Source organism: Ambystoma mexicanum, chromosome 6q (assembly GCF_040938575.1).
Source record: "Ambystoma mexicanum isolate Mex_15411 chromosome 6q, UKY_AmexF1_1, whole genome shotgun sequence".
Classification (NCBI taxonomy): domain Eukaryota; kingdom Metazoa; phylum Chordata; class Amphibia; order Caudata; family Ambystomatidae; genus Ambystoma; species Ambystoma mexicanum.
Window position 1 is genome coordinate 1,044,015,146 of NC_090937.1, and position 26,681 is coordinate 1,044,041,826.

Below are 26,681 nucleotides of genomic sequence, written 5' to 3' on the forward strand. Positions count from 1 at the left end.
CTTCAAGACTAAAACTGCTTCATTAATCATCATTGTAAGATCTTCCTTCACATGCTGCCATCAACGCCTCAAATACTCGTCTTGTCCGGCCCCCCTCCATCACGTCCTGCCCAGAATCCACCATTTGCAGAATGACTGCTTTTGAATTCAGATCGAGCATGGCAGGTATAGGGCATTTGTTGTGCCCCTTGTATTCCTGTCCCAATGCGTCTGTATCTGGACAGCACCCCCATTCTGGTTCTCCTGGTTGACATGTGTTGTGCGTTGTACCTGTACCTTGTACATGAGCAGTAGATTTGCTAGATGCTTCAAGAAATGTTTCACTGAGATTGTGTCTGTACTGCTGCTTACAGGGCCTCTGCTGTGTCATCGATCCTGATATTCCTTACAGAGAGTATAGTACGGGTAGTATAGCTCAGTGGCAACGCGCTCGTCTTTGAAGCAAGATGACGCAGAGCAACACAGTGTCCAATCCTAGGTCTGCACTTAGAAACCTATTCAGTACTAAGTGTGTTGTAAATAACCAATTACAATTATTATCAGGGCCACAGGCCGATAAGTGCAGTCTGAATTCTCTTCTAGGGACATCTGCTAAAATTGATGGTCAATGCAGTGTATTGTGCCAAATGGGCTGTTGGGGATGAGGCCCCCAAACCTGTCAGCGTCCATGCAGGTGGGGGAGTCTTAAGTGATTTGCTTCAACTTCAGCGGTCGGTCCTTCCTGAGCAGGCTAGCAACATACAGAGATTGCCTCTCCCAAATGACCGCCAATGCATGCAGGGGCATCTCAACCCAAGCCCCTATGCACCCAGGTGCATGATAGTAGAAAACACCATTTCCCACAACGCTGCAGTGATCCCCCTCTTTGCCATCTACTCACATGGCTCTTCTGGCTCAGCCAACTGGCTACTTAAGAAACTCAGCAGTGGTGATATTTTACTCAGCATGCAGTCACTGGCAGCACTGGGCATGGCAGCTTGTCTGCTCACTTCTCTCCCCACCAGGTTTTTCAGCATCCTTCTTACTTTGCAGCATCCAGTGCTACTTTTGGGGAGACACACATTAGCCCTCTAAGAGGACTTCCCTTCTGCATCGACAATGCAGATAATGTTCCATGTGCCTAGTAAGGCACTGCTTTTAGGGCACCACTTCGAGCCTGTCTTGCTCACCTTCATGGCATGCAGTACCCTGTGAGTGGAGGAACAGGTATCAAGGGTGACAGAGCTCACTCCAGTTGCTCCCGCGTGGCCACCATTTTAGCAATACCTCTCATGTGTCTAATTTGTTATGAACAAATGCAGTTAAAACCACCAGCCCATATTATCTGGTGGCCCACATATATGCTTAATTCCCCAGCCAGGTGTGTAAAAAAGTGGAAGTTATCTATGTTTTAGGAAAAGGTACAGCCCTCCAGTCTCTTTCCTTGCAGTTGGTGAGCAGTTGCAAGTGGATCTAGGTCACCTGGCCTAAGCCCCGCCCATCTGCCAATCACCTTAAACTGTTTGCGTCTTCCTGTTTTCCTGCCCTTTTCCCTACTTAAGCAGCCCTCCAGCCTCTTTCCTTGCAGTTGGTGACCAGGTGCAGGTGGATCTAGGTCACCTGGCCTAAACCCCACCCACCCTCTTAGCCCTGAATCTTCCTTTCTGCTCTTAACTCTTAGATCAAGGGCGTCTCTAGTCCGGGCGTCTGAAGTAAAGGGCAGACGAAGAAAAGGGCAATTGCTGTTTGGACCTGTTCGGATTGGCAGGCGCTAGGGCCCGAACTCCTGCTCAGACAACAGGTAAGCACAAGCCGACATGTGTGTTCTCCCTCCATCCCCACAGGCCATACCCACCATCATCATGCAATGCCAATGTCAATGACATTGACCCTCCTCCAAGGCATGGACCCTGCAATGCAGCAACCTCACCTATATCAGCCTCAAGACCATCACCATCCCCTCACTGTCCAAAACACAGAGGTTGATGCTCGCCAATGTCCGCTCCGCTATCACCCATGCAGCAGGCATCGCCGACCTCATAACTACACACGACCATGACACCACCTTTATCACCGAGACCTGGCTGACACTCACTCTCCCCCACTTCCTAGATGTCCTTGTCCCCGACGGCTACAGCATCCATCACAAAGACTGGCTGAACGAGACAAGCAGAGGCCTTGCAGTCATGCACAAGACCTTATGGCCTTGAACCGGACTGACGTTGACAATATTGGCTCCTTTGAAGTCCTCTACTGTCACTTCCTGCTCTCCCTGACAGATACAGTCACCTTCCATCTCAACTAAAGACCACCCAAGCCCAACACCACCTTCATTGGAGACTTGACCGACACGGTCAGCACCATGTCCCTCATGCACACAAACAACATTTTCCTAGGAGACTTCAACGTCCCAGGCAACAAGGCCACCAAACCGATGAAACATTCTTCCCTCATCCTTCTCGATACCCTCAGCCTCACACATCACACAACACACAAAAGAGCCAACACACAAGTAGGTAACATCCCCAAACTAATCATCACTGTCTGTCTTCCTTCCACTACAGCTCTAATCTCCCGCCTGACCACCTAGCCGTGCTTTGCAACATCCTACACACCACCCCAGTCAAGCAGTCCCAGCAGAAACCCAGCAGATAAACCTTCAGGTCTTTCAAGAAATTCCCAACCTACAACTTACATGGACCGAACAACACCAGCCGAACTGTGACTCTCTACCCTGTCAACCTCCATCGACCAACACGCACCTCTGAAGCAACTGGTACACGCAAGAACTCCACCTCAGCAAAAGAGTGATCAGGACACAAGAGAAAACCTGGTGCTGTTCCAGGACTGCATCCGGCCTGGTGCTCCTCAAGGAACTCCGAGCAACCTGCCGACAACTAATCAACATAGCCAAGATCTCCTACTATCAGAATACCATAGCAAAAACCGACAACAAAAGCAGCGTCCTCTTCAAAGCAGTCAAGCAGTGTGTAAACCCACGCCATCAACACCTTCTTTGTTGACAAAATCAGCAAGATACGCCAGCACATAGATGCCAGCTCTGCATCCACAGACCCACCTCACGCCCCCCCTTGGAAAATCTCCACACCCTGGACAACATTCAAGACACTCTCGACAGAGGACCTAGGAGAAACCCTGGCCGCCCTCAAAGCCACATCGTATACAGATGACATTCTTCCAGCATCCAATCTCTCAACTCTCCCTGCAGTAGGTCCCATCCATACCTGGAGATCATCAACAGTTCCCTAACTCAATGCACCTTCCATCGACCCTAAAATAAGGACAAATCCGCCCTCTATTAAAGAAACCCAATCTGTATCCTGACATCCTAGGGAAATATCTCCCCATCACCCATCTTCCCTTCCTAGGTAAGATCATCGAAAAAGTGGTAGCCGCACAACTGCAGAAACACATCGACACCAACAGTCTCCTCCAAACCTACAAATCCAGATTCAGACACAGATGCAGCACGGAAACTGCAACCATACAGGTGGTCGCCAACGCTCTCAACATCCTTGATGAAGGCCACCCCTGCATCTTGGTTCTACTCAACCTCTCGGCTGCTTTCGACACAGTAGATCACCAGGCAGTTACAGACACCCTACATTGGCGCATGGGGTTCAGCAACCTTGTCCTATGCTGATTCTTGTCCTACCTGCCAACTGCAAGCCGTTTGTTCATATGGACACCTCTAGAACGCCAATGCTACCGGTCACCTGTGCAGTCCCACAGGGTCCCATCCTCTCCCCAGTGATCTTCAGTCTGTACATGGAGCCTCTGGGAGCCCTCCTAGCCACACACAACATCCACATCCACCAATATGCCGATGCCTCACAGCTGTACCTCAAGCTTGACTTCATCAAGGACAACCATAGGCTCAAAACCTGCCTCTCGCTGATCCAGTCTTGGATGTCCGGTGCCAGTGGAGTATCCATGTCCAGTGCATACTTGAAGCTCAACCCCATCAAGACCGAATTCCTACTTCTCACCAACAACAACAAACAACCAGATATACAGACCTGGCTATCAACCATGAACTCTGAAGGATTCACACCCGAGCTCACCTCCTGCGCCAAGACCCTCGGGTTCCACATCGACAAACACCTCTCCTTTAAGACACACATAGCTAAGAAAACTCAGACAGCTTGGTATGAGCTCTCCCTTCTGCGAAGAGTCAAGCCTTTCCTCCCACTGGACAGCTTTAGATCCACCATTCAAGCACTGGTTCTAGCCCACCTGGATGGGGCAATGCACTCCTCGAAGGTCTCCCGTCATCCTCCCTTGTGTCTCTGAGATGTGTCCTACACGCCGCTGCACGCCTCAACAAGGGTTGACCAAAGATGTAACCACATCACCCCGGCCCTCATCGACCTTCACTGGCTCCCATTGCACACACAAATCACCTTCAAGTCTTGCTGCATCATCTTTAAGGCAGTCACCCTCAAGTCACCCTGCTAACTTGCAGAGAAACTCTGTATCTCCTGCGGACAGCACACCGCGAGAAGCCAGCACACGTGCAGACTTGAAATCTGCTGCTGCAAAAAGGAAAGGACCAGAAAACAAACCTTCTCTGTCTATGCCCCAAGACTATGGAACCCGTCAGCATCAGACTCACCCCCACGCTCCTACAATTCAGAAAAGAACTCAAGTCCCACCTCTTCAAGGAGTCTTTCCTCCTCAACACCTAGGCCATCACGCTGCTCCTTGCGCCACTTGCCTTGATAGACGCCGCCCACCCCTGTTCTCCCCGCTACACGGTACAGCTGTACCCCTCCTCTGCCCCCTTCTGTATCCTACCCCCGCTCTATATCTGTTCTTTTGTGACCACTGAAAAGCGCTCAGTTATGCATCTGTAATGTTGTACACCTATTTAAAGAGCTCCGTTTTGTATCTGTATTGGTGTATACCTCTGTAAAGTGCTCCGTTGCTCCTAGAAGCTAGGTCCTGCTCAATAAATACCATAGTAATAATAATAATAAATAATAATAATAATAGTAGCACAGTTTGACCGTCCTAACACCACCGTACCTACATAACTACTGTTTACATCCTGTACAGATTCTCCCACTTGCCCCTGTTTCTCACCCACAATAAAACACCTTTCTCTGTAATGTAAATGGCAAGCAGACCTCCCCACCTCCTTCCCAACCTTGAGTGTCCCTCAGTTGTCAGGAAAGGTTCCTGAAGCTTTACTATACCTATGCACCTCCTCTAAATGTATGATTATATTCTAGCTCTCTTGACTATGCCATTGATCCCTTTGACGTTCCAAGAGCGTATTCAACAATTAACCATTATGGTCATGTTGGATATGTGGGATCTGAAACTAGCTCTGTCAGACTCTCACAGGCGGCGCGCAGTTGAAATGTAAAATGCGTTGTCGCTGCGATCCCTTGCCGTAAATGTCAATTACTGCATGTTCTAACATCATCCTCCAACACTGATGTAACCCTCTAGACCCCACCTGGGGTTGCAGCAATGAAAGGTAGAAGACATTTGAATCATGCCCCTCATTGTTCTACTTGGTAACCCAGAAGTGTAACCTGTGGACCAAGACTGAGCCCCCAACATATCTGCCTGACCAAACAAACATCGAGCATATTAACCATATCAGCATTCAGGACAGTGCACATGGGCCCCGTTACTAGGACTGAGCAGTTGGGTAATTCTATAGGGTTTTAAGTTGTGGACTGCAGAGGAGATCGCCTCTCCAGGATCTGCCCACTCACACTTATTTATTGTATCTATTTAGCTCGTTTTTTGGATATATACACCACACGCAAAATAGGGATTTCAAGATGCCATTTACAGAGATACAGATACAGACGGAGGCTTCTTGCATATTATAAATACAAAGGTAAATACGCAAATATTTCAGGCATACCCTGAGGTTAAAAGTACATTGGTGTGTTACGTGACGGGATTCAGTGTGTTGTACCTACTACAGGGAGCGTGTTGCACTCACGTTTCCCAGAGTGTAAGGTTTCTTGTGGGTAGACCTGGCGTTCCACAAGCATTTCGCTTATGGATTCCTATTTGTCTAAGTTTTTACTTGATTTTGCTCTTAAGCTCTAGTCCCTGGATGGCTCAGGATCCGCGATTATGGCTCCTTTTACTCAGGGGGGACATGGTTAGTTTCTGGAAAGTGGATGATCGCATGGACGTCGAAGGTATGCACTTCTTTTATAGTTTAGACGGATATTGCGGGCATATCCCCCAGTACCATTTGAATGTAATCCTCTTCTGATTTGTGAACCATTTCAGCAATTTTAAAAGCAGGAGCGATGTGGTCGAATTTGTTGAGGATGTATATTAATTTTGCTATTTTATTTTGTACAAGTTGCCTTTGCTTTGTGAGATGTTCAGGTAGAGCCACATATATATCATTTGAATAGTCCAGTTTGCTGAGGAATAGAGATTACACTAGTTTCACCTGTAGGCCGAGATGTGCATGTTTGGTGAATTTATTAACTTATCGAAAGGAAAGGTCTGAGTCAAAAAGGATCTCCAGGTTTTAAGCAGTGTTTGCAGGAGTTGGTTTTGGGGCCTAGGAGATTTGGCTAGGCGGAAGGTATTTCAAGCATGTGGTTTGCTCATATGCTTAAAATGTTTTTTTGTTCCACGTTGAAGCAGAGTTTAGGGTGGCAGCAGCACACAGATGTAAAGTCAAAGCAGTAGGCAAATACATGGTGCCCACCCCATGTTGCAGGGCAACAGCAGCACACAGATGCAAAGTCAAAACAGTGGGCAAATACATAGTGCCTACCCCATGTTGCAGGGCAACAGCAGCACACAGATGCAAAGTCAAAACAGTGGGCAAATACATGGTGCCTACCCCATGTTGAAGGGTGGCAGCAGCACACAAATGCGAAAGTCAGATAATATGCAAGGTGGGGGAGCACACAGCATCACAGGCGACCAGGGGGGGCGGTGGGGGAGCACACAGCATCACAGGCAACCAGAGGGGGATGATGTGGGAGAGCACACAGTATCACAGGGCAGCCAAGGGTGGGGGGGAGCATACAACATCCCAGGCGACCAGGGGGGGAGGAGCACACAACATCACAGGTGACCATGGAGCACACATCATCACAGGTGACCAGGGGGTGTGAGGGAGCACACAGCATCAGAGGCGACCAGGGGCGGGGGTGAGGGAGCATACAACACCCCAGGCAACCGGGGGGGTGGGGAGCACACAGCATCATAGGCGACCAGGGGGGGTGAGGGAGCACACAGCATCACAGGCGACCAGGGGCGGGTGGGGGAGCAGACAACATCACAGTCGACCGGGGGGGGGGGGACACAGCATCACAGGCACCAAAGGGGGGGCAGCCGAGCAGACCTGTAGTGGACAGGCAGCCGACAGGGGCCTTAGGAGTGGGCCTTGGTAGGAGGACTGGCCAAGCCTGCCAGCTCCTGGATAGGCCTATGTAATGGTAGGCCTCACCCAATCAGGAAAGCAGGTACAGAGACCAGGGACTCCGGTGTGCAAAGGTGCGGATGGCCATGTTCGATTGGCCTGCTCGCAACAACAAACATAGCAAGTAAAGTCAACAGGCACCAGAAGCAGATGCACGCAGGGAGAGATAGATTTTGTTAATAAGCAGCACTGAAAGCTCATTAATCAAATAATCCTGTTTGAACTTTGAAAATCCTGACTAAACAAATATATTTAGGTGCTCAGGCTCAAAGAATGTTGCCATTGTAGTCAACCTCAACACATTTGGTCATTGTGGTTGACGTGAAGATGTTTTGGTGTGTGAAAGTCTATGATACGCCTTGTATGGTAGGCCAAAAAACCTATTAATAAGGGGTCAATAAAGAGTGCACGTTTTGCAAGAAAAACAAGTTAATTACATGCAAATACGGCTGGGAGGGTCAGTTAGCTCTGTAGAACTGAAAACGGAGAACTCACTCGATATGTACATATTAGTTACAGCTTTTAACAACAAGAAATGCATTGGCAACATGTATCCAATACAGGTTAATCCTGCATTTCCTATTCGCTATCCCCTATACAGAAATCTAAACATCACCTGTATTTTACTACCCCATTGGTCAATTAAGTATCCGTGATAACATGAGTACAGCCCCATGTGAATTAATGTTGTGCAGTCAACAAAAAATACTTTGTTTTGATATGTCCATTACATTCAGTTAACTTGTTGCAACAATGGACTTTCCTTATTGGTCAAAACAACTTCAGATAATTCGTTATGTGCATGCCGCTTGATAAGAGGCAATCATGACTGAATATGAACAATGAAGTTAATACCTTGTGGCAATGAAGTGTCTTTCTCACGAAACCAGACAACTTGGCAACCCCGAACGGCTCTTTGACCTTGCAGCTGTACTCTTTGGCAACACCTCTTGCGACTTTCTGTCTTGAAACATGTTGCTTACTTAGTACACATCTTTCCCGATCTCTCATGGAAACCAGGTGGCTTTATAAAAAACGCAGCATAGACACTGCTCTTGGTAATTAATTTCTCAGATGTATTTGCTCTATTTAACTTGACACATGTAGTACTAATGGACCTGCCACTTCTCAGTGGTGGCAGTATCACCATAACCTAGTTCAACACCATGGCAATGTCTGAACACCATCCCTTTTTCTCAATAAGATGTGCCCTTCTGAACTGTTGCGCTAACCTAATCGTCCGGAACAAAACTGATATGATGCACCCCATTCCCAGCTCCTGTGGACTGCTCAGCCTCACACCATCAACTACTATCTGTACTCCAGGGGCTTTGGCCGTCTAAACACTCACTGGGGAGGAGGAATAAAGTCTAATTAATTGAACAGAACAGAATCACCAGGATGCGGCCTAATACTCTAACTCACAGGAGCTACAACTTCTTGGTAACTAGGCCGACAGCTCTTATGCAAACCACAACTTAATTCACTAATGCTAGCTACAAAGCCCTTAAATATCCTAGGCCTACACTCTAAATATAATAAACAATATTGGTACTGCTACTTCTTTCACTGTTTGATGCTCTATAAAGTGTGTTAAAACTAACTACAAATAGCACTACAAATAGCACATGTGCAGAAATGGTAAATCCACTGGCGAAAATGCTAGTACTAAAGGACCAGATCTCCTTGCTAAAAGAATTTGCGCAGTCTGAACCTCTTTCCACATTTGGGCTGTTGCACTTGCATCCCAACAACCTTTATGATCATTCTTACAATTCCCTGCTTATGGGGTAAAAATATAAAAGACAATAAAGGGGGAAAAAAGAAAGGGAATAGCCCTACCAAGACATCCTGGTTAAATTATGCATCCCATGACAATAGATAATAGATGCTGAATGTTTATATTGAATAGTGACTGGATAGAAATGTGTCTGGGTAAGTACTCCCCTCCCCTGTCCAGCGCCCACACCCGTCATGGTTATTTTCTTTTTCTTTTAAAATCATTTTGTGCTCTCTGCACGTTTCCCACCCTCCCCAATGCCTCCCCTGCCCACCTTCTGCTTGGTGGAGCTTCTGCCTCCCAGCCCGCCCCGCAAGCCCTGATTGGGCTGCAGCGCCAAGGAAGAAACAACATGAGGGGCTAAACCCCTCAGTCCTGCCCCCTCAGAGCCACTCTGCCTCCATTTTGCCTGGGTAAGTGTGCCCCTCCCCTGTCCAGCATCCACACCCCTTGTGGTTATTTTCTTTTATTGTACAATCCTTTTGGCCCTTAGCACGTTTCCCACCCTCCCCAATGCCACCCCTGCCTGCTTACTGCTTGGTAGAGCTACCGCCTCCCAGCCCGCCCCTCCAAGCCCTGATTGGGCCATAGGGCAGAGGAAAAAAACAACAGACCTCTCGGTCATGCCCCACTCACAACCACTCTGCCTCCATCCTTGCCTGGGTAAGTGATCCCCTCCCCTGTACAGCACCTGCAACCATCCTGGTTTTCTTTTTCTTTTGTAAACATTTTGCACCCTCAGCTCATCCCGCCCCTCCCCAATGTCGCCCCAGCTTACTTCCTGGTTGGTGACACTCCCGCCTCCTAGCCCTCTCCCCCAAGTCCTGATTGGGCTGGAAAGCTGTTTTATTATGACCTCCCAGGGCAGCCTCTGCCTGGGCAGCCCCAGGACAAAGGGCAGCTCCTGAAGAAGCAGTTCAAAATCTGTGTTTGCCGTGTTCACCTGGGAAGCCTGCCGCAGTCAACCAGCAGCGACTGATAAGGTAAGTGTCGGCTGGGCGGGAGTCCGTCATATCTTGCATTTAACCCATCTGTGTTAGTGAGCCATGTCTTGGAGTTAGCAGATCTGTGTGAGGGAGCCATGTCTTGCAGTTAGCCCATCTATGTTAGGGAGACACGTCTTGCAGTTAGCCCATCTGTGTTAGGGATCCATGTCTTGCATTCAGCCCATCTGTTTCAGTGAACCAGGTCTTGCATTTCACCCATCTATGTTAGTGAGCCATGTCTTGGAGTTAGCCCATCTGTGTTAGGGAGCCATGTCTTGCAGTTAGCCCATCTATGTTAGGGAGACACGTCTTGCAGATAGCCCATCTGTGTTAGGGATCCATGTCTTGCATTCAGCCCATCTGTTTCAGTGAACCAGGTCTTGCATTTCACCCATCTATGTTAGTGAGCCATGTCTTGCATTAATCCTATCTGTGTTAGTGAGCCATGTCTTGCAGTTACCCCATCAACGGTGGTGAGCCATGTCTTGTATTCAGCCCAGCTGTGTTAGTGAGCCATGTCTTGCATTCAGCCCATCTGTGTTAGGGAGCCATGTCTTGCATTTAGCACATCCGTGTTGGTGAGCCATGTATTGCATTTAGCCCATCTGTTTTAGGGAGCAATATCTCGAATCTAGCCCATTTGTTTCAGTGAACTGAAATCTTGCTTTTGAGCCATTTGTGTTAGGGGGGATTATTTCACATTTCACCCACTTGTGCTGTTGGGCCATATCTTGCACTGAAGGACTTCAGGGCTTAGGGAACACATCATCCCTGGAGGAACCCTCAGGGGTGATAATTTCTTCTCACCAGAATATATGTCAGAGGAAGGGATGTGGGCCGCATTTAGTCAGAACAGCAGGGGTAGGTAAGGTACTGCCACTAACTAACCCCACTTAAAACTCACCCATCTGCATTACCTCTCAAACTCTTAACTAAACACAACCATACCCCTACAGCACAACAAACTGCACGCACTTCACAACACCACAACATCTAAACAAAACGCACACAGTCCCGCACAACACCATATGGCGGCTACCAACCAAAATGCACACCTCTGCTCAACGGTGTCACTTCCCGGCCAACAGCACATCACAGCTCTCTTGCTCTTTTTCCCACTCAGCACTACTAACTTACCCCCTTCCCTCTTTGCTTTACAGATACACCAGAGCGCCAGAGGGACCACGCAGGTGGCAACAGTGCACGGTATAAGAACATTTAACATAACATAACAAAGAATGGGATTGATGTCTCTTCCTTTGGAATTCTACCAAGCAAAGCAGACTAATTGCTCTCACAGAGCAAAAGTAGTGAATCCAGGATGGGTGAATCTTCCTACATGAAGGCAGATACTTCCCACAAACACATGCAGAATCAAAGATAAGCCAGCACACGCTTCTTGCAACTCCTCACTGAAACTCAGGATTTCTTTTGTTATCTGTACAGGGAAGCCAGATTTGTTAGAGGATGGAGGTAGCAAGGTTTTTAGGATAGAAAATTGAATACGAAGGACTTTTGAAATCTTATGCGGTGTTCCTCTCTCCACTAAAGGGGCTGGACCATTGTTTTCATTGATTAGGTAAAAGAAGTGAAATCACCATCATTAGGGTTGGGGATTTTCTGTTAAAATGCCAATATGTGGGAAATGAACATTGCACTGCAAGAGTTCCTGTATTGCTCAGAATAATCTAAAACAGGATGGGCATATCTCCAGAATTAAGGGACTAATACGAACACCCCTACACGGACCTGGAACCCTGCTGCTGAAACCCCAGAAGGGCTCAGAGTCAGACCTTTTGGGTATTTTGACTTTAAGAACTTACAAAGTGCATGAAAGTCTATCAATTGTTTGCCCGTATACATCTCTCAGATAGTGACTAGCAGCACCCTTTAACCTTGTGTAATAGCATGGCCGACTGAAAAAACATGGTCTGGGGGGTTGCCCAAAGCAATGCTGGTGGTCGATTCATTCAAAACCTTCCAGGCAGCACTTTTCAGCTTTTTCTTAAGTCTCCCTGATTGGGACGAATTTGAGAAATCAATTGTTATCAACACGTGTTCCTGCTGTAAGGTAAGTGTCAATGCAAAGCCCCCTCTCAGCCAGTGTGGGGAAAGGTCCTCCTCATTTCACCGAACAAGGATGGCATGAGCTTGGCTCACTAAGAGGGAGAAAGAGAGAGCGAGAGAAAAGAAAGAGCGAGATAGTGATAGATAGTGAGAGATGGAGAAAGATAGAGACAGAGAGAGGGGATAGTGAGAGAGAAAGAAGGAAAGACCGAGAGAAAGAGAGAAAAAGAGGGATGCTCAGAGGTTAGTCCTGTGTGCAGTGCTGGATTCCCCGATAGGCAAAGAAAGCACCGACCTATGGACCCCACTACTTTTAGGGGCCCCGCCAGTGCTTAATTTGGGCCAGTGTTTGCTAGGGCTGGAGACCAGCGCTCTTTTTTCAGCACTTCTCAGCTGAGCAGGCAACTGTCGCCAGCAGCAGCAAGGGAGAGGCCTTGGTGTGCTGTGCCGCGTTAGCTTTCCTTTTGTTCTTTCAAATTATATCGGTCTCCCATTGCAGCTGCGTGGCTACACCCTCCTGCCGACTTGCATTTCCATTTTTTTTTTTACTTGCGTGCCCGCGTGTGCCAGCCAGGGCCCAAGTGCAGACTCAGTGAGTCTAAGACTCACAGGCAGGCAGGACTAGTAGTCATCAGAGGCCCAGCGCGGTGCGGGCGGCATCAAAAGGGAACCTGTTTTACAGTCCTCTCTGTGTTGGAGTTGCTTAGCTTGCTAAAGGTAGGTAATATTAAAACCAATTGTTAAGAGACTATTCAGTTTGCAGTGTGTCATAAACATGATTAGTAACCCGGCGAGAGACAATCAGAATGCAACAAGCATTCTGATTGGCTCTCGCCAGGTCCCTACCTGGCCGGGAATCCCTCCGTCGGGATTCCACGGCCTTTGTCCCCGTGGGGGGGCGTGGCAGCCCCTCAGCCAATGAGGAGGCTCGAAGCGGGGCCATCCCCGCTCCGAGCCTCCCCGCGGCTGAGAGGCTGCCTTCGCCCCCGCCGGGGACTCGGGTAAGCCTTTTATTTTTCCCTACCCTCCCTCCCCCCCAACTTACCTTCTTGATCCTGCGTCCCCGGCGGGGAACGAGGGAAGCCTCCAGCCATGTGGAGACTCGGAGCGGGGCCATCCCTGCTCTGCGCCTCCACACGGCTGGTCGTTTTTTTTCTGTCCCAAAACGCTGCAGCGTTTCGGGACAGAAAAAAATTACTGTTAGTACCCTGGTCACGCAAATTTTGCGGGCCGGGATACTAATAGCAATAGAACCCTCGCGGCGGGGGCATTACCGACTCTGGTAATGCCCCCGCCGCTCGGGTTCTATTGCTTAATTAGTTGTACTTTTCATATGAGCCATGTTTCCAAGAACCTGTAGTACATATGGCAATACTGCAGATGGAGGAGGCATTCCACGAGCAGGGCACCTTTATGAAATGACATTGTTTATATCGATGAGGGCGAGTCAGTTGGGGCAATGCGTCGGTGCATAGGTGGGGAGGAATGGTGAAAGTGAGACATACACAAAATATGGTGTGCACGGCACCAAGGAATGAATTCGCTATTCATAAATGAGGCTGTATCTCATCAGGGTAGGGTAAGGGTAGGGTAAGTATTGTAAGGTGAAAGTGCTTGTAGGTGGTCAAGGGTGCCCCGTTGGTGCTATTACCCACATGCCAGCTTTTGTATTTTTGTATCATACAGGGAAGGGAACACCGCCAGCCAGACATGCGTTCAACTCAGTCTGAGCAGGGCTACAGTAATCTACTACAGAATGCTTGTTTTAAGCAACACATCATCAAAACCTATTAAAATTGTTGGTTGGTAAAATCAAAAACATATTAGCAGATAATTTGAAAGGAGGGTCCTGACATTGCAACTGCTTAAGGGCCTCCACAGGGTTTAATCCGACACTGCCTGTGTGAGCCGCTGGCGAGACACTGGTGCCCAGAAAGGGCAGGTGATAATAACTGGACAGATGACCGAAGAAAAGAAATCCTCCATGCATATTTCTCTATGCCAGATTGCAATAGGTCCCTGCCAGACACCCTAATGCAATTGTGCCTAAATATTTCCCTGTTCAAGTCTGGTCCATTATAATTCCCTCACAGGGATATGAATGCAGCAGTGTCTGCAATGTTTTTGGGGGATCAACGAGGCTGCGCATTCCCTCTGTGTTAACCGGCCTGCGGGAATTTTCCACAGAGACGTGTAATGTGGCTGGACCTTCTTCCAGACAGAGAAGGCGTAACTCAATCCAAGATAGAAAGAACTCTTCAAACTGGAACTCCATTTCACAAAGGGTTTTCCAGTTAAGTATGATACAGATCTTTCCCAAAGATCGTTACCAGAACTGTAACAAACTATTACAGAGGTGTTTAAGTAAGTGGTGTAGGTAGAGAAGACTAGTACAAGATTTGCTGTAGTGTCAATTAATTATTTGAAGTATAGCCTTCTGTGGGACTTGTAATTGTTTGTGTTTATTGTTTTATAATGTGTAGATTTCCAAGCCCAGGTTTTCAAAGGAGTCATCTATCAAAAGTAAGGGAGTGACTGTGGCTCACCTCATACAGGGTCCCTGTTCATCCAAATGACAGGTTAGAGGCACTATAGTGGTATATAACATACCTAGCACTAAATTACCACGTACTTTCACAAAGGTGGTAGAGCCGGGATCCATAGGGAAAGAAAAGCTAGCCCAGAATGCACAACTGGTAACCGATGTCCTATGGTTTGAAACTCACTAACTCAAATGAAAAGAAATGATTACATTTAGGTCACAATATCAGACTACTTGTGGTCCACTAAACCTATCTTTGCACATTTGCCAAGTGGGTGCTGCTCTCTTATATCTTTCTCCTAAATGCCTCACGTTCTCTAGTATGTACTCCATATGTCCTGCTGCCAACCTTTTCAAAACGGGAACGTATACTTTTTTGGTTACTCCCCCGTAGTTTGTTTTTCTGACAGCATGGCTGCAAATATATTTGGAAAACAAATTGTGTTGGTAAACAGCTAGACTAATACATTGTGGACCTTGAAGGCTCAGAACTTTAGTTCGAGGTATCCTTTTTCTTTCTTTTCGGAAATCCTGATGATCACATATCACATGAAAAGAAAGGAAAATGACACCAAGAACCATTCATCAACTCACATGCCTCTGTGCGTCAGTCGGAATCACACTGGCCTTGCTATAAATCTATACATTGGCGAGCTTTGCACGTAGTAGTCCTAGGGTAAACTTTCTACTTTCTAATGCTGGCTATCCAGCAACTGCACAATGAGTGATTCCTATGGCACTGCAGCCCCTGGACATTTGCTACATTGGGTGTACATTCCCGCAGTACTCCGAGTGGAATCTTTCTCCTTCTAATGGCTGCCTTTCCAGCAACATCACAATGAGGGATGCCTATGGCACTGCAGCCCCTGTCCTTTTACGACAGTGGTTGCAAAGCCTCACAGTACTCCCAGGGGAATATTTCTCCTCTCTAATGGTTGGCTATCCAGCAACAGCACAATGAGTGATGCCTATGGCACTGCAGCCCCTGGACATTTGCTACATTGGGTGTACATTCCCGCAGTACTCCGAGTGGAATCTTTCTCCTTCTAATGGCTGCCTTTCCAGCAACATCACAATGCGGGATGCCTATGGCACTGCAGCCCCTGTCCTTTTACGACAGTGGTTGCAAAGCCTCACAGTACTCCCAGGGGAATATTTCTCCTCTCTAATGGTTGGCTATCCAGCAACAGCACAATGAGTGATGCCTATGGCACTGCAGCCCCTGGACATTTGCTACATTGGGTGTACATTCCCGCAGTACTCCCAGTGGAATCTTTCTCCTTCTAATGGCTGCCTTTCCAGCAACATCACAATGAGGGATGCCTATGGCACTGCAGCCCCTGTCCTTTTACGACAGTGGTTGCAAAGCCTCACAGTACTCCCAGGGGAATATTTCTCCTCTCTAATGGTTGGCTATCCAGCAACAGCACAATGAGTGATGCCTATGGCACTGCAGCCCCTGGACATTTGCTACATTGGGTGTAGATTCCCGCAGTACTCCCAGTGGAATCTTGCTCCTTCTAATGGCTGCCTTTCCAGCAACATCACAATGAGGGATGCCTATGGCACTGCAGCCCCTGTCCTTTTACGACAGTGGTTGCAAAGCCTCAGAGTACTCCCAGGGGAATATTTCTCCTTTCTAATGGTTGTCTATCCAGCAACATCGCAGTGGGTGATACCAATGACACTATAGCCCGTGGCCTTTTGCCACAGTCGTTGCACAGTCTCGTAATATTCCCAGGAGTTTCATTCTCCCTTCTAATTGCTGATTATCCAGCAACATCACAGTGAGTGCTGGATTGAGCGCTGGTGCACACCTGATTTTGGGTTCCATCAGACTGAAAACGCCACAGTGCCGTCTCTGACTGGAACCATGGCTATATGATGCTGATTTGCAACTGCCTACCGAGAACACAATCCCTCGGAACCAGGAGGTAGGATAGTTCTCCCTGGACCACGAAAGGATACCCCAGATAAATGTGATGCAGACATAGCACAGGGCACTGGACTGGGGTACCACAGAGATGGAAACTTGAGAAGTAACAGGCAAGTACAAGATCAAGCAACAAAAAGCATGAAAGGGCAAAAGGACTGCAGGGAAACAGGCTGGAAGAGGAGGCAGGTAGGCACACGAACAAAAGGCAACAGGGAACAGGAAGGCATACAAGAGTCAAGGATTAAACACCCAGGCTGGGCGGACAGAGAAAAGCTGGACCAGAAAGCAGGAGCGAGACACAGAGAATTTGAGACGCACTGAATGACTGACACTTCCTTCTTATATGCTTGAGCATAAAAATGAGGCCGGTCCTAGTTGCAGGAATCACCATGCCGATGCAGACACCAGGTCACTCGGTGATATGACAGTATCGAGGTTGTGAAAGAAACATGGCGGCGCCCAGTGAAACCACAGGTTGGATACTTCGTTGCGCCAATGCAGGGTCAGCGAGGGCTGCAGCGACCAGTCGGAAGAAGCAGAGCCACAAGACAGTAGGTAAGGGAAGCGTCCGAGGAGGATGGCACCACTGGGGATAGAGGCACCAGGCTCCCGGTCTTCACTGGAGGACCTGTGAGGTAAGCTGCAGGGTAACACTCTGCCCCCCTCCAGGGTCTTCAGGCACACCCTGCTTCCAAGGGCAGCGCAGATAAAAGCGGCAAACCAAAAGTGAGGCAAATACTCGAGAAGCAGGTGCCCATGTGCGATCACAGGGAACATAGCCCTTTCAATGAACCAGGTACTGGAGACTGGAGATGACCCAGAGAAAGCTGCACGTCACAGATAGCTTCAAATTCATATTCAGGCTCCCCATCAACATAAATGGGACCTTTGTGCAAACCGGGACAACGGTAAGGATCTGATCTGTGGGGTTTGAATAAAGACATATGGAATACTGGGTGGATATGCCCAGTGGAAGGCAAAAGGAGGTGAAAAGCCACAGCTATATCTTCTTCACAATACAAAATGGTCCCATGAGATGAAGAGCACATTTCCGAGAACAGTTATGCAAAGGAAGGTTTTTGTCACTGATGAAATAGAGCGGCTCAGGGGTTCTTTGAGCGGACTTAGTCTTCTCCAAGATGGATATAACAATTGTATGGCTCTCCTGGATCTTGCGGACCAGATTGTCAACAGTAGGCATGTAAGCAGCAATAACAGGAGGCATGGGCAGCATTTTAGGGCGAATACCATAGGTACAGAAGAAAGGACTGCATTATGTCTTTATGTTTGGTGTTGTTAAAGGCCACCACTGCGGTATCCAAGAAGTCAGCCCAATCCGACTGCAGTGATCCAGTGTAGCAGCGTAAATAGGCATTCGGGTCTTGTTGGTCCTTTCTGTCTTCACATTGTTCTACGGATGGTAGCCAGAGCTGATAGCCTTCTGTATGCCAAATGCCAAACATCAATCAGACCAAAAACATGAGACAAACTGTTGTCCACGATCAGAAATAATCTTCTCAAGGAGGCCATTAAAATGATAGATGCCATGAAAAAAGGCTGTCGCCGTCTTGTGAGTGGTGGGAAGCATAGCAAATGGAACAAAATGCACCAATTTACTGAAACAGTCGACAAGCAACACTATAAACGTATAACCTCTGGACACAGGTAGGTCAACAATACAATCCATAGCAATAGTATGCCAGGGATAAGGCAGTATTTAAATGGAATGTAGTAAGCCCACAGGTGTTTTCTGCATGGCTCAAGTAGGACAGGTGGAAACATAGGAAATGACACATGATATAATACCAGGCCATCAACGATTGGGCTACAAGCATAAACATAAGGTGTTGCCCAAGCTAGTGCATACCCTGTGAGATTATTCATAATGTACCCTATCTTGGCTCTATCACTCGAAAAGCAAACAGGGCAAAACAGAAACTGCACACAGCAATAGTTGTAGAATTCTGCAAGGGTCCTGGGATATCCATCATATTTAAACAACCAGAATAGGTCATTGTATTTTCAGCAAGTGGTTCAATGTTGTTTTGGGCTATAGTGTGTTTCAAGAGTTGGTTCTCTTATGTAACGGAGGCTACTTTCTGCCCCAGCGCTCCTACTTCATCCCTCAGCTCTTGTATGGCCTCCCTGTTCCCTGAATCAGAAAGATGTCATCCAAATCCGTCAAGGTGGATTGAGCGGTGGCGCATACCTGATTTTAGGTACATTGGCTGGAACCACGGGTATGTGATGCTGAAGCACGACACTGCACCTGCCTACCGAGAACACAATCTCATGAAAGGATACCCCAGATTAACGTGATGAAGATGCAAAGTAGTATAGCTCAGTGGCACTGTGCTTGTCTTGGAAGTAATATGACACAGACAACACAGTTTCAGCGCGTTATAAAAGGAGCCAATTATAGAAAAGCTATAATTTAAAAAAAGGGATAGTTCAGTGCATTGGACTGGAGTACCACAGAGATGGAGACTTGAGAAGTAACAGGCAATTACAAGATCAAGCAACAACAAGCAGGAAAGGGCAAAAAGACTGCAGGGAAAGAGGCTGGAGCAGGAGCTAGGCAGAGAACAAAATTCACCAGGGAGCAGGAAGGCAGGCAAGAGACGAGAAGGAAACACCCAGGCCGGCTGAACAGAGAACAGCAGGACGAGAAACAGAAGAGCTCAGACACACCAAATGACTGCCATTTTCGTCTTTTATGCTTCAGCATGAAAACAAGGCAGTTGCTCGTTGGTTGCTTGGAAACACTGTGCTGATGCAGATGCTGAGGCTGGGGCGCTCAGTGATGTGACAGCATCAGTGTCGGGAAGGAAACATGGTGGCGCCCAGCCCTGTGAAGCATCCGTGGGCCGTAGACCTCGTTGTGGCAATGCAGGGCCAGCGAGGGCTTCAGCAACCAGTCTGGAGGAAGCGGTTATCTTTCTCCTTTCTAATGGTTCCCTATCCAGCAAAATCACAATGAGTGATGGCTATGGCATTGTAGCCCCTATCCTTTGGATGCAGTGGGTGCAGTCTCTTAGCACTCCTGGGGTAACCTTTCTCCTGTCTATTGGCTGGCTATCCAGCAAAATCACTGGGAGTGTTGCATCTGGCACTGTAGCGCCTGGGCTTTTGCTACAGTGGGTGCACAGTCTGTAGTACTCCCAGGGTAATATTTCTCCTCTCTAATGGTTGGCTATCCAGCAACATCACAATGAGTGATGCCTATGGCACTGTAGCTTCTGGCCTTCTGCCACAGTGGGTGCACAGGCTTTGACACTTGTGGTATTATAATAATGTGTTGGATTTTCCCTTGTACAAGGGTAGCCATTGTTCATTATATCCACAATCTGTTGGATCGACTTCCATCACAGACGGTCGTCTACTTGCCTTAGAACCACCACGCCAACTGCAGTTCACACTCATGGCCTCATTCCAATGTAAACATAAAGTTGCCAGGGAAGAGCATGACCTATTGAGCTTCTGCCCCTTATGCACTTTCTGTTCCTTTCTGACCTATCACTACAGAGCGTAGACAGATCAGTGAATGTCTGCAACAGTGTGAAGAAGGTCCACGAAACTAAGATCTACCCGGGTGTAATCGCATGTATGGAAACATTCTGATGTGATCTCTACCCACAATGGTGGCTGCTACTTTAAACATGCTGGGCACCATTGCACCGTTGAGGCTGTTTTTTGCAAGTGCAGAAAAATTAAGCCTAATCCATTGGAACCCACTTATTTTAGCACAGGGCCTCAGCATCGGGGTTCCACATGTGGTTTTCCCACATTTTGTTCCTCTTCCACCACATTCCGAATGTGGTCTGTAATTTGTTTCAAAGAAGGCTTGCCCCATAGTGGTTCATGGGTGTAAAGTAAGGTGAGGCATGAGGTGTAGTAAGCAGCAGTGGTACGGGTATACGGTAATGGTGTGATTAGAAATGACCATGCAATCTTACCAATGTTGCCCTTTTCGTTAGTTTCATTGCTCTCTGTCCAGGACTGTGTTTCAGTAAGAAGATGGCTCTGTGACTCTCGCAAAGGCTTTGCAGGAAAGGGGTGGCCATCAACCCTGTAATATGAAAAAAAGAGTGCAATGGTAACTTTTTGAATTTTCCTGCCTTTCAGAACCACATTTAAAGCGGCCTCTTTTCAGGCAGTTACTTTTGTCGTACAGTACTATTAAATAACATCAATCCACAATTTCTGTATGCATGCTTTTTAGAAGCCAACTCAACCAAAATGAAAATAGCACACACTAAAAAATGAAATACTCCACTGCTTCTAAAAGGGGGACTTCGTAATGGCATTATTCCATGCGGCAAGACCACTGATGTGATTACTGAAGCTTTATATCATGGCATGTGGGGTTTAGTGGGCTTACAATGACACACACAGAGGGCCAGATTGTCTAAACGTTTTTGGCGCAAGTGATGAGATGTGCTAGCGCATTTGATCACTTGCGCCAGTAAAAGGGGCAGGCCGATTCTCAAAGAACATCTGAATGGCGTATGGCAGATGCACTCATTCAGATGCCCTTTTCACCCCTTTGTGCATTTGTGTACAGCAGGAGGTGTTTCTGCGCATTTAAAAGCACCTTCCGAATAGACAAACATTGAAATGAGGGTCACAGGTGTAAATCATGACAGGGTCATTTTTGACCCTGCCACACTTGCATTTCCATCCCCAAACAGGGATGGCAATGCTTTTGTTATGAGCATTTCACAGAGATGGGCCCTTTAATGGGGGATCAACTATGCGAAATTGGTCTGACATGCCTCTGCAATGGAGCAGGTGACCCTCATCTACTAGGCCACGTTACTCGTACAGGAAAATAGATAACTCTAAATGCATCTCTGTCTTGCAGGGGCTCATCCTCTGGACACACCTCTTCCACAATGGCTGGACATAGAAGAGGCTAAGGACATCATATCGATGCCTGGGATTTAAGGAACCTGACCTGCTGTGCGTCTGAACAGCTGAGCTCTTACTTGAGATTCGGATTTTTCTTGGCACGTGGCAGGCAGGGATTGTTTCATCTCTGCAAGTATGCAGAGATTCCTGGGAGATCTCGCCCCTGCGTGCCAAGGCATGGCAGAGGTATGCAACAACGGTTGCCATTTTGCAATGCCCCATTGAGTTGAACAGATTGTGCCTGCGTTTTCCAGGTAAAATAGGCAGATTCATTGAAATCACAATGCCAATGCACAGCAGAATGAGGATTCCCTGCAACATGGCAACCAGAATTGAAGTAGGAGGAAGACAGAGAAAATCTGCACAAAGATGCTCTGCCTGAATAATCTTTGGTCGGAAACCACTTAAATTATCCTTCTAATCCACTGTGAATATTAGACTGAATATGAAGCATCTATAGGAAAATCAAATCAAAAGATAAATGTGAGAACATTTGCTAGGCACATTCTCTTTGCATCTGGCACACATGGGTTTCTGTCTAATCAGGCCTCATCAATATGGTGAAGCCTGAGTAATGGACACTGAAAACAAGGGATCCACTGCCCAACATACCTCACCCACCTGGCCTGAGCATACCATTTACTACACATGTTATAGACAATCCTGCCCTTATATATGTGTAAACAAACCTCTGCCATTCATGTCCAAGGGTGCCAACATTTAAATGTACCAGGGTACGGGGGGCTGAACCTCATGGGGCAAATATTGACCAAGGTAATGTCATGGAAATTGACATCTTCGGAAGTGACTGGTTAGGACTTGTTTTTTAATGGCAATCTACTTACATTAAAAAGTGATGGTTAGAATGTTTGTAATGCTTCTTACTCATTAACATTGCTATGGGTACCCCTGCACACCACACATTGGTGGGAGGACAAGACTGGCTTGCAACTGACTGGTCCTCTTCAGTAATCGGACAGATGGCTAAGAAATGATGGCCTTGAAGGATGCCCCAGCAATGATAGTGGTCAGGAGTGATTCCAAGCCTTGCACCCCCATCACCTTTGTAGTGTAAGAAGACATCCCAAACTGAGAAGTTGTGGTACACAAAATCCTGTTACATGACCACTGCTCTCAGGGATGAGGAGTGGAAAAACTGCCTAGTGAGCCCCACACTGATTCTAAACCAATGGTGATCCCAATCGTGAATATGAAACAGGCACAGCCTAACAGGGACTGGGCTGAGGGCAGACTATCCTCTTCAGAAGGTGTGTGAGCTGACAAAAATACAGAAGTACTCACACAATGCACACCTTATTGTTATCGTTCAAAAGAAGGACTTCAGTAAGTATTTAGTAACAATATATCTAGTTTGAGGTGCGGGGGAGAGGACACAATCCTGGCACATGAACTGCAAATATACAAGAAACAAAAAGAGTTCCCAGTGTGTGGGAACCCGCGTCCCCTGCATCTCAATGTGACACAGAACAATGTAGGATTTGCACATTTCGCAGGGGCACATTGGGCTACGCGAGGTACATAGTCTATACATGGCAGGATTTCTATAATTCTAATAGATACGCACCAACCAGTCCCCCGAGACAAATGACAGCAACTGATACCACTGACAGTAGCGACGTGACAAGTGGAGAGGGTGATAACATTCCCAGAACTTCTGGCACTACACCCATAGTAGTTGATGAGACATCGGCGGCTCAACCAACCACTAGCTTATCCGCTGTAACACCCACAATAGTTCCTTTTTTAGACACAGGAAGACAAGAAGAGGAAAGATGAAAACCAAGGGCCAGAAACAACTAGCAAAGTCTATAGTCATGAATATCTCTGGCAGACAATTGACGAGATCACAAATAGAAGCACTTAATTTAGACCTATCTTTCATCCCGGTACAGAACAGTTTGTGTTTTGAGGAAGAAATAATTCTCTTTAAACTCATCAGGAAAATAGAGTTTAGAGTTTTTTTTGGAAACTTTACTGGAAGTTCAAGAGAGGTCAGTCTCCTTTGATTATCTTGAGATCAAATCGAAAAGTGCTTTTCACCCTCTAGTGATTCATCCTGTTATTGACATGTTTAAACTAAGACCACCAGAGATCTGAAGAGGATAAATGATATATGTATATTAAAATCTTCATACACGTCACAACTTGAGGAAACATCAAACACACCTTCTCAAGGAATTGGCGGAAGATACCACCATTACAATGAAACCCGCTGACAAGGGCGGCGCCCTAGTCATAATGAATACACCATTTTATAGTCAAAGCTGTTTGGAACTACTGTATGACTGCAGGACGTACTTAGAGTTAGATCATGACCCCACTCGGACTATGATGACCCTCATTGAGGAAACTATTTCTAAAGCCAGTGACCATAATTAGATCACGCCACACACCACACCACTGAATTCCTCATCCAAAATCACCCTATAAGACTAGTGTTCTATGCACTTCCTAAGGTGAAGAAGAACCCCATAAATCCACCATTTCAACAAATAGTGGCGGGCACTGATAGTGCCTTTGACCCTCTGGCGATTTACCTTGACACTGCCCTACAACCATTGGTCCAGCACACATTCTTAAGGACACTTCACGTTTCCTGTAGTTACTTAGTGAGTTGCAATTTACTGAACCAGACCTGATTCTGTTATCATTAGTCTATATACTTCAACCCCCCACAGGGAAGGCATAGAAGTCATGGAATGGTTTCTTTTACAACATGAAAATATTCAAATACATAAGGTCTTGCCATTGAAATCATCAACACTATCTTGTATAATAACTATATCAGGTATGATGGCAAATACTTTTTGCAAATATTAGGTATATCTATGGGCACAGCAGCAGCACCCACATACGCTAACATCTTCATGTTCCATTTTGAATCCACATATATCCTTAATACAGAACCTTGGTCTTCCAAAATCTTCTTTTGGAAGAGGTACATAGATGATGTTTTCTCCATCTGGAAAGGCACACGGACAGAGCTGTGACAAGTCTTTGACTATTCAAACCATTGGCATGACCATATTAAATTCACACTAGAAATAGTTGAACCTAATCTACACTTTCTGATGTTATGGGAACCTATGAACACAATGAGCTTTCCACCAATATCTCAAGAAAGCTCACTGACATTAATAATACCCTACCTACACTTTGGGAGCTTTCACCCTGCTCACCTCAAAGAGAGCTTACCATATAACCGTTTTTTTGAGACTTAAAAGGATTATTTCCACAACAGATACACTCCAAAGGGAATATGACCTGATGTCTAAAAGATTACAAAAATGAGGCTATCCACCTGACATTCTGGAGACATTCTGGAGAGGTCATATCGATATCAGAAATACACAAAAAGCGAAGACTTGCTGAGGCCTGGCCTCAAGAAAGACAATAATAGAATCATTCAAATGCTTAAATATTCTGCACAGTCAGGTGGCTAGAGTTATCAAAAACAATTGGAACTGCATTAAGCTCAACCCACTACTACACAGAGTCTTCCCAGAAACTCCCATGATGGCCTTTAAAAAGGGTACAAACTTCAGGGAAACTCTCATTGGGGCAGAAAGGGTAAAACGTCTTCCCAGAGGTTGTTACATGAACCGAGGTGGGCACGTTCCCATGCCTAAATTGCCAGCACTGCTCTAACATTACCAAGGGAGATCATATTAGACATCCCAACGCAGGCAAGACAATAATGCTATGTCATTTTGCCACTTGCCACACCCACAGTGTGATCTATGCTTTGAGATGCTCTTATGGGAAATATTATGTTGGTCAGAAAGCACGAAAGGCCAAAGAACGGTGGACCGAAAACAAGTCCAACATCAGAACTGCCACTGAGAAGTATCCCACCTATAGACACTTAAGGAAGAACAGCATACATTGCACAGATGAGATGTGTACTACTGGGGGTAGTGCACCCCCCTTACTAGATGATTGGATTTACAGAAGAAGCTAGCACAACAACTATATTGGATTTACCACCTTGTTGCCATTTTCCCACTGGGCATGAATGAGGAATTCTACTTGGGTCCTTTTTTATAATCCACAATTTTTCATTGTGTTTTGCCTTAAATGGCACCATTTTTGTCCTCAAAATTATCTTAGGTTGACACCCTTACACTCATCGGAATAGTATCCTACTTTCTATGGCCTTTGCTAGCATCATTACGGCCTTCAACACCATCTCAGGTTAATATTATAACATGCATGACATAATGATTTGGAGCTTTCCCTGTGTTACCACTTGACACATTTGGGACACATAATATGATATGTTGCCATATTCTACACTATGGGCATCATTATGACCCTGCCAGTCTGGAAACAATGGTGGCAGTAAATCCACCGCCACCGTTGTTTCTGGACCGGCTGATTCCGAGTTCTGCAGGTGTGAGGTGTCATAGACGGAACCAGTGTTTCCATTGTCCCCATCCCCATGGAGTCCTATGGGAATCCATGGGAATGGGGAATTACAGAATTCTGCCTCGGGAATTACCGGGTCACCGGGGTTGTAATGCCCCGGTGATTCCGGCAATCACAGAGGCGGAATGGTATTTCGGGTCCAGAGGCAGCCTGCCGGTTTTTCCAGCAAGGCTACCGCCAGACTCGTAATGAGGCCCTATTACTATAATATGAAGTTTGTACTAAGATAGTTTGTTAGATTGTTCGTTCAAGGGCCATATACTTTGAACCCAAATGAGAGTTGCCTGTACCACCATAAGCTTGCTCATTTCCCTTTTTTCAAATTTGGTTCATATAATAATATACATTTCTATTGGTGAATTAGAGCAGTCACGTCTTTGTTAATCTCTGCTTGTTGCTCTTACTAAGATGATTGTTTTAACACATCTTAACCATTGAGCCATTAGCTTAATATATTTATATACATCTCGTTATGAACCGAGAGCATCTGCATCAACCCACGAATGCCATTACGACTTCATCGCGGGACGTAGTGACGTCATTACGTTCACGTGCACGCTAATACTAATAGCTGCCATCTTGAATCACTG

At 46.7% G+C, this 26,681-nt stretch overlaps 1 protein-coding gene across 3 annotated transcripts in view; it reads right to left on the bottom strand.

The window, feature by feature from the left end:
- The window catches only part of ZDHHC2 (zinc finger DHHC-type palmitoyltransferase 2), a 1,080,498-nt gene that overhangs the window by 132,018 nt on the left and 921,799 nt on the right, over positions 1-26,681 (bottom strand). For 2 of the 3 annotated variants that reach the window (XM_069631585.1, XM_069631584.1), the window contains one exon: positions 20,688-20,800. The exons of the other annotated variant lie outside the window; for it this stretch is intronic. In XM_069631585.1, the coding sequence (XP_069487686.1) occupies positions 20,688-20,800 (113 nt within the window). The remainder of the gene's footprint in view (positions 1-20,687; positions 20,801-26,681) is intronic. 3 annotated transcript variants of the gene reach the window in all.